We start from the raw sequence: 13,816 nt of genomic DNA, 5'->3' as shown, positions 1-13,816 counted from the left end.
AACAGACTCTTTGATCCAACTCATCCATGTCGACCAGATATGCTAACCTAATTTAGTCCCATTTGCCAGCAGTTGGCCCATATCCCTCTAAACCCTTCCTATTCCTATACCCATCCACGTGCCTTTTAAATATTGTAATTGTACCAGCCTCCACCACTTCTTCTGGCAGCTCATTCCATACACGCACCACCCTTTGGGTGAAAATGCTACCCCTTAGGTCCCTTCTAAATCTTATCCCTCTCACCTTAAACCTATGACCTCTGGTTTTGAACTCCCCTACCCTAGGGAAAAGACCTTGGGTACTCACTCTATCCATTCCCTTCATGATGCACCGCAAGTACTCACTTCATTCCTATCTATCCTTTATTCTACAATATAGAACCTTTTAACTGGATATCAGCCAGTATCTCTCACTGAGTCATTTATGCTGTGCTTTATTGGGAGGGGAATTGAAAGCAAGAATAGGGAGGTCATGTTTTAGTTATGCAGGCCACTGATGAGACTGCAACTGGAGTACTGTGTATTATACTTACAGTAGGATGTAAATACATTGGAAGAAAGGTTTCCTCCAATAATATCCGGAATAAGTATATATCCTCTACAGTCTAGAGAGCCAAAAGTGACTTAATTTGAAATATATAAGATCCTAAGGGATCTATAACCAGACAGTCAGAGTTTAGAAATAAGGGGTTGCCTATTTAAGTCAGAAAACATTTTTTCTCTCAGAGGGTTGAGAGCCTTTGGAATTCCTTTCCTCAAAAGGAAATGGATGCAGAATCTTTAAATATATTTTAAGGCAGAGGTAGGCAGATAGATTCTCGATGACCAAGGGGGTGAAAGATTATTGGGGTGGGGGGATGGGAATACGCAGGAATGTCGAGTTGAAGTTAAAATCAGATCAGCCATGATCTTATTGAATGGGGGAGCAGCCTTGCAGGGCCGAGTGGCCTACTCTTCCTCTGTGTTTGTTTTTTCATATCCTAAATATTAACTTCAACAACTCTTCAACTAGATTCCAATCTGTTGTGGCTCTGTTCGCCGAGCTGGGAATTTGTGTTGCAGACGTTTCGTCCCCTGTCTAGGTGACATCCTCAGTGCTTGGGAGCCGCCTGTGAAGCGCTTCTGTGATTTATCACTATAAATGCCAGAGGAAACATCACAGAAGCGCTTCACAGGAGGCTCCCAAGCACTGAGGATGGCAGCTGGACAGGGGACGAAACATCTGCAACACAAATTCCCAGCTCGGCGAACAGAACCACAACAACGAGCACCCGAGCTACAAATCTTCTCACAAACTTAGATTCCAATCTGTAACTTACTCCCATGTATTTGCTATTCTACATCAAATCTCTCTCAGTGATAAACTCTAGCCTGCAACTAATTCCTAAGTATTTGTTACTCTGTATTAAATTAACCTGAACTCCAGACAATGTGTTACTTCTGGGTATCTGCTGTTTACATATTTGCTTGAAGTTTTATGGTGGATCAATGTTCAGAATTGAAGGTCCCACTTGTAAAGCATATGGTGGTGGGCAGCAATGACTTTACGTTGGGAAAAATGTTATTTTTAACAATTATTCTCAATTGGTAATGACAACACTACCTTGCATTGAACAGCCTAATGTGTAAATGGGTATGAAATCAAAGTAGGAGGGGATATTCACGAAAGCAGAGGTGTAACAAAGGGTCACTCCTCAATGTGAGAGAGTTTGAAATCCAGCCAAGAAGCTGGTTATGATTTGGATTTTGGGTCGGCACTGCTACCTCACAGCACCAGGGACCTGGGTTCGATTCCACTGTGGCGAGTTTGCACATTCTCCCTGTGTCTGCATGAGTGCTCCAGTTTCCTCCCACAGTCCAAAGATGTGCAGTTTAGGTGGATTGGCCATGGCAAATTGCCCCATAGTGTCCAGGGATATGCAGACTAGGTGGATTAGGTATGGGAAATGCAGGGATGGGATGGGTCTGTTTTGGAGTGTTGGAATTACCGGACTGACCTGCTTCCATACTGTAGAAATTCTATAAATTAAGCGTTATATTAATTTCTTAAATTCTTGGGTTAACAGTTTGTTTCTAGAATTCACAATCTTTTGCTGGTAATTAACACATCTTAATCTGCTTTACAAATAAAGCAGATACTATTCAAGTGAGGTGTTGGTATAATGAGAATGTCACTGGACTAGTAATCCAGTGACCCAGGATGATAACCCGGGCACATGAGTTAAAACCCTAACAAGGCACCTAGTGGAACTTGCTTTCATGTTGAGATTTTAGGCTGATGTGAAATTCTCACAGTTGTTTTAAGAACCCACCTGGTTCAGTACTGTCCATTAGAGTCATAGAGATGTATAGCATGGAAACAGACCTCTTGGTCCAACCTGTCTATGCCGACCAGATATCCTAACCCAATCTAGTCCCACCTGCCGCACCTGACCCATAATCCTCCAAACCCTTCCTATTCATATACCCATCCAGATGCCTTTTAAATGTTGCAATTGTACTCACATCCACCACATCCTCTGGCAACTCATTCCATACACGTACCACCCTCTGAGTGAAAAAATTGCCTCTTAGATCTCTTTTATATCTTTCCCCTCTCACCCTATAACTATGCCCTCTAGTTCTGGACTCTCCCATCTCAGGGAAGAGACTTTGTCTATTTATCCGATCCATGCCCCTCATTAGGGAAGGAAAATCTGCTGATCTGGTTTACATATGACCACAGACCCACACAATGTGGTTGACTCTTAACTGCCGTTTGAAATGGTCAAGCAAACCACCCTGTCCAAGGTAGTTAGGGATGGGTAACAAATGCTGCCCATAGCCCAAAGAATTTTGGAAAAATAAACAAGACCTTAGAAGTGTTTGATCTTTACTTTATGATATGTGGTGGTAATGACCATCATTTGATTGCTCCTTGAATCTCCCAGGTAACCATGGGAGATGGGACAGAGATCTGGAAAGGTTTGAATCGATTGTTTTCTGTTTAGGATTGTTTGTCGCTGCACCTTGGGAGGTTGGTTTTGTCCATTTACTTTCAGGGAGCAGCCAGCTCATGTTGACCTCATGACCGCCAGCCTCCTCCTAAGATGGCTGTGGGTGGAATGCTAATCCACGCGAGGATTCCAGCATCAATCCCTGCTGAACACAAAGTGTATATGCTACAGCCAGTCAGTGTGACCTGGAAGAGGGCCACTAATGCTGGATTATTATCCAGTGGTTGGCATGTGGAGACAGCTGCTGAGGCCAGGCGATTGGTGTGAATTGGTATCAAAAATATATCTATTGAGCTTTGAATAAACTCTAAGACCCATTATCAACTGCTCCCTGTGCAAGAGAATTGCACATTGTAATGGCCCTCTAAAGGGAAAAAAAATCAGGGGGGTGTTTCTCTTGCAAGGGAAACCTCATACTTTTTCAACTGTGTTTCTAGGTCTTCATCATCATTTGGATAGTAATCCGTTGAAGAGTTGCTTGCCCACTTTAAGACCTGTTGTCTACTCAATTAGTTAGAAGGTTTGGGCAGATTCTACAATCTAGATGCCAAAACACTGCTTAGATGTCAAAAATTTGTTTTCCCCCGATGCATACACACAGACATTCCACAGTTTGTGGAGTCCAACATTGAGAAGGAACAAATCTTCAAAGTTAGGATGGATGGGTGAGCAGTCTGCTTTTGTGTCTCAGTTTCACAGACAGGTAGGTTGTATTCAAATGAATGTGTCTGAGGACACAGTTCCGTCCTGCTGCTACAAGTGTCAAAATGAAACACATGAAGGTTCACAGGAATGGGGAATGTTTCATTAGTTGCCAGTGATCCCTTGTCCATCATTCACTTGCATGGAGTTCAATAGAACTAGTGGGTACTGCTTACAAATGGACAATTCTGTACTCCCAACCTCTGTCCAATTTCACCTCAAAAAAATTTAGATTAGTGCTATTCACACACACAGGGAATAGAGAGAGAGAGAGAGAGAGAGAGAGCCATTCAGTCCTTCAGTAAGGGTCATATTGCAGTGAATAATACTTTCTCAACCTATTGCAAGGCATTTTGGTTTTGTTGTAACCAAGTGTGTTTTCAAGCAGAACCCAACAGCCCTGCTTTAAATAAAACTTCCATATCTCCATAACATTTGTCTTAGATATATAGCCTGCACCTTGGAACATGTTTTTAAAGTTTAGATGAGCGGGAGCAATGAGACAATTCAATGTTACCAGATCCCAGTCCAGGCATTATATTAATAGAGTTATACAGTACAGAAACAGACCCTTCAGACCACCATTCCATGCTGACCATAATCCCAAACTAAACTGGTCTCACATTCCTCCAAACATTTTTTATTCATTTACTTAATGTCTGTTAAACATTGTAACAGCACGCACATCCACCACTTCCTCTGGGAGTTCATTCCACACACGAACCATTCTGTGTGTAAATTCTTTCTCCTCTCACCTTAAAAATATGTCCCCTAGTCTCAAAATCCCTCTCACTAGGGAAAAGATACCTGCCATTCTCCTTATTTACACCCCTCATGATTTTATAAACCTCTGCAAGGTCACTTCTTAACCTCCTATGCTCCAGTGAAAAAATAGTCCCAGCCTCTGCTTGTAACTCAAACCCTCCATTCCCAGGAACATCCTTGACAATCTGTTCTGAACCCTCATCAATCTAATAATATCCTTCCAAAACAGAGACCAGAACTGAACACTGCACTCCAGAACAGGCCTCACCAATGTCCTGTACAATCTCAAGATAACATTGTGACTGGGTACATTTCACCTTGTTCAGCCAATGTTAGACCATAGATCCTTGCATTGCCCTCTTCCAGACTGTTTCAAACTTGGACAGTACCTTGAAGATTGAAAACTTTGTTTTGGTGCACTTGGCAATAATGTCGAGTCAGACAGAGCATCACTCCCTGTGCTGGCTCGTTGAAGCACCTTTTCATTAGTCCCTGTCAGTCGCTCATTTCTTACAGCACCATTTTCCTTTGAACTATTTATCCAAGTAATTCTCTTTTTCAAGCTACTATTGAATAGATTTCTATGCAGTGCAGTTGCATCCTGATTGATTAATTTGAAAAGTTTCTCACATTCCCCCCTAATTCTTATGCCAACTTATTTTAAATGTTTGTTCACTGACCAGTCTAAACATACTCCATCAAAACCCTGTAAGGTTTGGAAACACCTTTGCATTGCCTTCTACCCTTGGAAAGTGGGGATATCAGTAAAAGTATTTCTGTTTCATAGTGGAACATCCTCCGTTGCTGCAGTTTGATTAATGGGGTTACGAGAGCAACAAACCCCCTGGAGAATTGTTCAACCTTCTGTGGTCGCAAATCAAATTTGCTGCCCCACTGTTCTCGTCTCTATATTTCTATATATATACACACACGCGCCAGTATGTACATACATATATAAGCATATATTTTTGTGATTCAGTGAAGGAGCTACGTACTACCTGCTATTCTGCTCAATACTAACATATTCTGTGTCACAGTGAGGGAACAAAATAATTTATAGGAGTTTATTAATAATTCTGTATTATTTGTGATGTCTCACTGTGGTATAAAACTGGAAACAGTTGAATAAAAATAAGCTGCTACCTATGAGTGTTTGATTAATGACCCATGGATTGCAACGGATTGTACTTGCATTGTATAAATATACTCCAACATGTGATAGCAGTGCTGTAGAAAGTGCACAAAGGACTTAGAAGGATTGAGACATTATAACAAGCAACAAAGATAGAACAGGCTGAGCCTTTTGCACTAGAAGAGTTTGAGTGATTAGTTGGTCAATTTAAAGTGGTCCTTAAGCCAATGAAAAGCTTTGATAGAGTGGACATAGAGAAGATGATTAAGCCTGTACAGGAGATGGATAATCAATCATAAATCCAAAAAAAGTTCAAAATTATTTAACCAACGTTTCTTACTGGAGTGTAGGAGGTTGAGAGGCGACTTTATAAAAGTCTATAAAGTTATGGAGGGTATAGATCGCATTAATGGTAATTGTCCTTTCCCTAGGATGGGGGATTTCAAGACCAGGGAGCACATTTTTAAGGCGAAAGGAGAGAGATTTTAAATAAAAGACATGAGAGGCATATGTGGAATGAACTTCCAGAGGGAGTGGTGGATGTGAATACAATTACAATGTTTAAAAGACACTTTGATAAATTCATGAATCGGAATGATTTGGAGGGTTATGGGCCAAAGATAGGCAGGTGGGACTAGTTTAGTTTGGAATTATGGTTGGCATGGATTGGTTGGACTGAAGGGTCTGTTTCCGTGCTGTGTGACTGTACAACAGAGTAATCTGAATTCAAAACTGACTGCCAGAAGGAATGATTCAGGCAAATTTTGTGGATACATTTGAGGGGAAAGCTGGATAAAGAGGAGTGAGAAAAGAGTAAGGTGTATCAACACGAGTTGGATGAAAACAAGGTCAAAGACAATGACATTGAAGACATGTGGGCCGAATGGCCTGTAATTCCATGCACAAACCTTGGTCTCCAGTTCTGTCTCAGCGTAGTGGGTTTCTTTGTAATGAGAAGTGAATAAACAGAGGATGAGGAGAGGTCGCAAGGATTTTATGAAAAGAAGCAGGAAAAGGACATTGCGACTCCAAAGTTCTCAATGGTCATAGATAGGTTTAAGAAGCATCTTAAAAGGGAAGAAAGTGGATAATAACTATTAGGTAAACACAAAAATTAATTAGGAACGAGGCAGCCAAAGACATGGCTACCAATAATGAATCAAGATTGGGGATATGGTGGTGTAATGAACATGACACTGGATTAGATAAATACTCTGGGGATATGGATTTCATCACATCAAAATTTAAATATAATTAATAAATATAGAATTGAAACCAATCTCAGTTAGTGACAATCATTAATTGTTGTAAAAACCCATCCAGTTCACTAATGTCCTTTAGGAAGAGAAATCTGTCGTCCTTACCTGGTCTGGCCGACATGTTACTCCAGACCCACAGCAATGTGGTTGACTCTGAAATGGCCACTCTGTTCAATAGCAAATATGGATGGGTAACAAGTCCTGTATTGGCCTTGCCAGTGATACCAACAGCTTACTAAAATATGGAAATAGCAACACAAAAAGGAGCAACCAATGCTTATGGTTTGAAAACAAAACAAAAATGTTAAATTAGGTCTCAACAGATTGTATCCAATCATTGGTCAGTGAGCAGGACCTGAAGTGGGTTCGGACATTGGTAAGAGTTGTGGTGTTGAAAAGAAGATTGGGTTGCAAACCCAGAATCCAAACCAAAGCAAAATACTAGTTACTGGAACCCTGAAACAAACCCAGAGAGAAACAGTTAAGATTGAGTCCAGTATGACTTTATCAGAAATAGATTTCTGTAAAGTCATACTGGACTTGAAATGTTAACTATTTTCTCTCTCCCAAATATACAAACAGCCTGATTTAGCATTGGGCGGCAGAAATAATGTTTCTAGCAGGGACCAAAGGTGATTATTTTTCCCAAAACTTAACTGGAGGAACTGTGTGTTCAAGCAGCATTGGAGTTCAGGTGAGCAATTGGGCAGATTAGAGACAGATGGGGGAAAAGAGTCAGGCAAAACCGTAGTGAGATTGAGCTGGAGTTGTCTGCGTAGGTTGGAACCTCATGTTGTATTTCTGATGTTGCTGCTGAGGACAGCATATAGTACAGTTTGTTTCACATGTTTATGAAATATGGATGTTGTTGGCTTAGCCAGAATTAATTGCCCATCTCTCAGTGCCCAGAGAGTAATTAAAAGTTAACCTAATTGCAGTTGATCTGGAGTTACCTGGACCACCCTGGGTAAATACAACAGATTTCCTTTCCCGAAAGGGCACTTATGACCCAGTTGGGTTTCTACGACCATTGGAAGTGGTTATAGAATCCCTGCAATGAGCCTTTCAAGAGCATCCCATTGAGACCCAGCTCCTTACCGTATCCCTGGGACCCTGTGGTTCCCATGGCCAATTCACCTAACGTGCATAGTTTTGGACTGAGGGAGAAAACTGGAGCACCTGGAGGAAACCCACGCAGTCATGGGGAGAACATGCAAACTCCACACAGATGAACAAGAGAGAGAGAGAGACACACACACGGTGCTATACGCTTCGGCGGGTTGGTGTGGACTTGTTGGGCCGAAGGGCCTGTTTCCACACTAAGTAATCTAATCTAATCTAAAAGGACAGACAGTGACAAAGTATAGAGAGGGATGGAGGATGGAAAGATGGGGTGAATAGATACACAAAGGAAAAAGGGAGATGGGAAAAGCACTTGAAGGGAATTCTTGTATCATACAAAATACTCAGCTCCACCGCTTTAGAGATATTTGTAACTTCCATTTTAATTTGACAAGATAAAGGCATTTTTTAGTCAGTGACTTTGGAAAGAATCATCAAGAAATGTTAACCCCTGAAGCAAGAAACCTTAATCCTTCCATTGGGGATCTGTGTACATCTTATGATGATGCTTTCACTTTCATTTCTCTCACCATCACTTCAGCATTCAGCGCTATGAAAACGAGAGTTTGCTGCACGATTGCAATCAACATCGGATCAATAATCCATTTAAACTGACCTTACAAAATTAACAATTAAGTGCAAACACAGGTCCAAAGTATCTAGTGATCTAAATATTATCTAGATGCAGACAATTTTTGAATTGTCTTCCAAAAGATACAAAGCCTTTTTCTCTCTCTCCACCCTCATCTCCCCAAGAGAAACAATTCAACATTAAAAGCAGCAGGTCTGAAAGGACAAAGTTCAGAACACGGTCTCCCTCTGCCACCGCGTGGTGTCAATCCTTTCAAACAAGTTTCACAGCTTACTGATAGTTTACTGGTGCAATAGAAGGATGACCAAAGTAAAAAGTAAATGCATTTTGGAGCCTCTTTAAGGGTTAATTGACAACAATGATTGAGTTGACACAATGAGAGGCAAGGTTCTAGACGCTGCAGTTGAAGATTTGGCAGCACTGGGCAGCAGGAATGCCCCACAGCCAAGGTTCCTGCTTTCGACTGTGAACCAGTTACTCCTTGTAATAAACTGGCATGTGTGCGCGTGTGCATCTGTCAGTCTGTGCCTGTGTGTCTGTGAGAGATTGAGTGAGTGAGTGTGTGCAAGACAGAACACATGTTTACACATACCAGGCAGAGGCACATCTATTATTCCTCACGGTCATACTCACTGAGTTTCACAATGAGGATCTGAAAGCCCCAGGAACAAACACAAGCCAGCGTGTTCCCAAATTCATTCAAAATATTTCTCCATTCTTGTGATGTGGGCAGCACATTTATCACAATTGTTCCAAGCCATTGTCATGTATGCACTGGCTCTCTGAATGAATAACACACCTATTCCTCACCTATAATATCCATCATGTTGTATATCCTTCCTTTTTAAATAATAATTTAATTCACTCTTGAATGTGTCAGCCAAACTTGCCTCTGTAATATTTTTTATTTCAGACCAGACTGATATATTCATGTTACAATCTGGTAAAGGACCCATAAGTTTCTAATTAGACAAAAACTGAGATCCAGGGGACCTAACAGAATAGAGCCACATGATTCCATGTTTTGGTCAGCAATACTTTACTACACACTGTTGGAACAATATTACAATCTAAAATACATGTGCAATTTAGTTATTACTCTGACATTCAGATTATTCTAGTACATAACTTGGCAATGTGAAAATTGTCCAGCTACTTCCCATCAATAAAAGGAGGAAAAATACAACCTGGTAATTTATCGCCCTGCTGAAGCAAGGCAGAAACTCCACTGGCTGCAGTCATTCCTGGCATGTAGGAAGATGCTGTGGTTGTTGGAGGTCAATCATCTCAGCTGCAGGACATCTCTGCAGGAGTTCCTCGGGGTAACGTCCAAGACCCAATGATCTTCAGCTGTTTCAATGACCTTCCCTCTTTCATATGGTCAGAAGTGAGGATGTTTGCTGATATTTGCACAATGTTCAGCATCATTCGCAACTCCTGAGATACTGAAGCAGTCCATGTTCAGAACACAAGCTCTGACCAATATCCAGGTTTGAGTTGATAAGTGGCTCAGTGGTTAGCACTACTGCCTCACAGCGCCAGGGATCTGGGTTCAATTCCAGCCTCGGGTGACAGGCTGTGTGGAGTTTGCACATTCTCCCCGTGTCTGCGCGGGTTTCCTCCCGGTGCTCCGGTTTCCTCCCACAGTCCAAAGATGTGCAGGTCAGGTGAATTGGCCATGCTTAATTGCACATAGTGTTAGGTGCATTAGTCAGAGGGAATGGGTCTGGGTGGGTTACTCTTTGGAGGGTCGGTGTGGACTGGTTGGGCTGTTTCCACACTGTACCGGCTGTGTGACGCTATTCAGCTCATTGCAACTGCTTCTCTTGAGGATGTTAGAATTAAAGAAAATAGGAGCAGGAGTAGGCCATTCAGCTCCTTGAACCTGTTTGGCCATTCAATAGGATCATGGCTCTTCTACCACAACCTGCACACTATCCCCAAGGAATGATATAGCACAGAAAATGGCCATTGGGCCCATTAGGCCTCTGTTGGGTCTTTAAAACGAATATGGGATTTAATTAGTCTAATTTCTGAATGGCTTTGCAAGTACTCCCCCTTCAAGTTCTTATGCGAGTACTCCCTCTTGAAAATTATTTTTGGGGCACTACATTTTACCCAGTGTGCAAACATTCTTTTTTTTCCCCCCCAAAAAACTTCTCATTATTATTTTTATTTGTTGCCAGGTCACAAATCACCAATTTCACTCAATACGATGTCCTGGTCCACCATGGTGAAATTCTCAAAACCTGGTTGAAGCCACCATCTTTTACATTTATTCATCTTAAAATAAAAATGTAACGAATCCATTTAGGCCTGTTCAGATTGTAGGGAGAAATGATTTGAAGGAGTTAAAGACTCCAATGATGCAAGGGAATGCTCAGATATTTGTATCCGAAACACATGGCAGAAGCTTTCTTTTGCCAGATACCAACACAGCCAGGAACTCCTCAAACACTGCCATCTGGAGGTCAGCAGAAGAGAGCATTTTAAAAACAGCATTAAAAAGACATCTTTAAAAGGGTGGAGTAGGGAAAACTACAGCTTGAACCTAACTCACCATCACAGAGCAAGATAAAAAAACTTTCAGCTGCTATTTCCCAGGACCAATATTCCTCAATTGTGGATCATCCAATGAGGGAAAGGCAGGGACATTTCTGCCCCATTCCCTTCGGAGCCTCTGCACACGGAAACCAGGAACTATTTTGACTGCTACAAACTGTTCAAGAGATTGCAAGAATCAGAAAGTTTAGGAAGGCGATAAATACCATTTTTGAATAAAAAGGCTAATTGTTCAGAATTTTCTTTTCCCAACAGAGATTGTATCTTTGTAGTTTATACCCTTTTTGGAGATCTGCACTCTTTATAAAAGTCCATCCAACCAAACGCAATGTCTCTTTGCAATGCAATGTTCAAATGCGCCCGCAGGAGGTGCACATGAGCCACTGGGTGGTGACCTTTCTGCCAGTAGTCCCTGCTGCTCTTCTCTATGGACATATGGTGTAGGATACCACCTCCCCTTCCAATGGGCACCAATGCCCACAACCTTGAAACAGCATGTGGGAATGCTCACACTACGGTTCTGTGGAACACTGGCACACCAAGTAAAAGGGCTGCATTTTTTGGGAATGCCAATCCACCAAAACCAGGGTGGGCACTGAAACCAACATGGACTACTCGAATGACGAGGGCAGAGCAGGGGTGCCATGTGGAAGGTCTCACGATTGGGTGTGTTGGAGTTTGCCGCACGGTGCTGGGGGTTTAGGGGTCGGTCTGAGCCATGCCCGCGGCCGGTCACTGCCCTATCCGGATATCGGCTGGACGCAGCTGCCGCTCCCCTTCTGCCAGAAAGATCTGCAGCGCCCGGCGGAGCATGTGGACCCCCAGCAGCCGCCGTCGCCTCGCTGTCCAGGTCGCAGCGACACCGTAATAATCGCCCCGTTTCTTGTTGGTCAACATCTGCAGGCCTGCAGCGAAGACAGACAAAGAACTCGCAATTAGCTCCGGCTTTCAAACACCTGCACAGGCCCTTTCCGCCCACTTGCTCAGTCAGAGAGCTTCTTTAGCAAAGGGAAACCCGAGGGGCGGCATTCATAAAGATCTTAAAAAGGTAACAAAAAGGTTTGAAGAGGTAAACATGGAGATAATATTTGCATGTACAGCTAGGAATAGAAGAGGGTAGACAGGCAGGAGGCTGGAAGATCACATGGTGACCCAGTGGATAGCACTGCTGCCTCACAGCGCCAGAGACCTAGGTTTGGCTCCCACCTCGGGTGACTGTCTGTGTGGAGTTTGCACATTCTCCCCGTGTCTGGGTGGATTTCCTCCCACAAAAGCTGTGCAGGCCAGGTGAAGTGGCCATGCTAAATTGCCCATCGTGATAGATGCATTAGTCAGGGGTAAATGTAGGGGAATGGGTCTGGGTGGGTTACTCTTTGGAGGGTCGGTGTGGACTTGTTGGGCTGAAGGGCCTGTTTCCATACTGTAGGGAATCTAATCTAAACACAGCAAGTTCGGCAGCAACAGGATGTTCTTCCAGCCTCCTGCCTGTCTACTTTGGATTGCAGCATCGGCAGGTTTTTTATTTTGTCTTTAGGAATAGAAGAGGGAGCCCTAAATAAAGGTGGAGGGAGCTAAGTATACTCTTTAAGGATTGGTTGGACATTGTGGTGGTACAAGAGCAGAGTTCAGCATCACCCTGTCCACTGAGGGACAGGCAACAAATGCTGGCCCAGCCACCGATGCCTGCATCACATTAATGAATAAGTAAAAAGATCACCATTAATCAACCACATAAAGAACTCAGCGACAACATGATCAACAAGGTAAGTTTCTGAAATGAGGAGAGCAAGGTGGAGGTGCAGAAAGATTTAGGAAAGCAACTCCAGAGGTTACACGTGGGCAACTGACAGAACGGCCATTTGCAATGAAAAGGGAGGGTGTGGGAGAAGCCAGAAGGTGGAGATCTGAGCGTGCTGTAGAACTGCAGGAAACGATGGAGGTAGGGAGTGTCAAGGTCACTGTGGGATTCGAAACAAGGAAGAGAATTTGAAAACCAAGGTAAAAATTTTAAAAAAAGAATTGGAGGTGTTGGAAATCTGAAATCAAAAGCAGAAATTGCCAGAGAAACTCAGCAAGTCTGGCAGCATCTCTGGACAGAAAGCAGAGTTAACGCTTAGAGTCCAGCGATCTTTCTTCTCCCAGATCTACAGAAAGGTCACTGAACTCAAAACATAAATTGCTGGAAAAACTCAGTTAATGTTTTTGTTCAAAACCAGGGTGTTGTTTATGTGGGAGGCCAGTGAGCACAAAGAGTGACTGATGGGGGATACAGACCTGGTGTGAGTTCGGATGAGGGGAAGTGAGTTTGCATTTACAGAAGGTGAAAGATGAGGAGCCAGTCAGGAGGATAGGAGCGTAGTCAAGTCCAGAGGCAAGGTGGAATTGCATGCTGTGAGATTATAAAGCGTTTTATCATCCAGGCAGTCGGACTCACCCATTGCATCTACCATGCAAGCCTCCCGGGTGTACGCCTCAACAGGAATAACATTCTGGAAACAATGCAAAGAAATCACCCCGAGGCCATTCTCCCAGATATCCAGAATCTGCTTCAGTTTTGCACTCACCTGAATGCAAGGAGAGTAGAAACACTGAATTAAAAACAGATTAACCTGCAAAATACTGGACAGTGATTCAAAGACCTGGACTAATAACCTGTGGATCACAAATCAAAATCCCTTCCTTGTGG

At 42.8% G+C, this 13,816-nt stretch overlaps 1 protein-coding gene across 4 annotated transcripts in view; it reads right to left on the bottom strand.

The window, feature by feature from the left end:
- Positions 1-10,288: 10,288 nt before the first annotated feature.
- ankle1 (ankyrin repeat and LEM domain containing 1) overlaps positions 10,289-13,816 on the bottom strand; it is a 35,657-nt gene continuing 32,129 nt past the window's right edge. For 3 of the 4 annotated variants that reach the window (XM_043721438.1, XM_043721437.1, XM_043721439.1), the window contains 2 exons: positions 13,565-13,694; positions 10,289-12,035 (listed from right to left, as the gene is read on the bottom strand). In XM_043721438.1, coding sequence (XP_043577373.1) covers positions 11,863-12,035; positions 13,565-13,694 — 303 coding nt within the window. In that variant the 3' untranslated portion in view covers positions 10,289-11,862. Of the gene's footprint in view, positions 12,036-13,564; positions 13,695-13,816 lie in introns of those variants that run through there. The other variant, XM_043721440.1, reaches the window with a different exon arrangement.

The sequence above is a fragment of the Chiloscyllium plagiosum genome, chromosome 31, assembly GCF_004010195.1.
Source record: "Chiloscyllium plagiosum isolate BGI_BamShark_2017 chromosome 31, ASM401019v2, whole genome shotgun sequence".
Classification (NCBI taxonomy): Eukaryota; Metazoa; Chordata; class Chondrichthyes; order Orectolobiformes; family Hemiscylliidae; genus Chiloscyllium; species Chiloscyllium plagiosum.
This window is presented reverse-complemented; position numbering and strand designations above follow the sequence as displayed.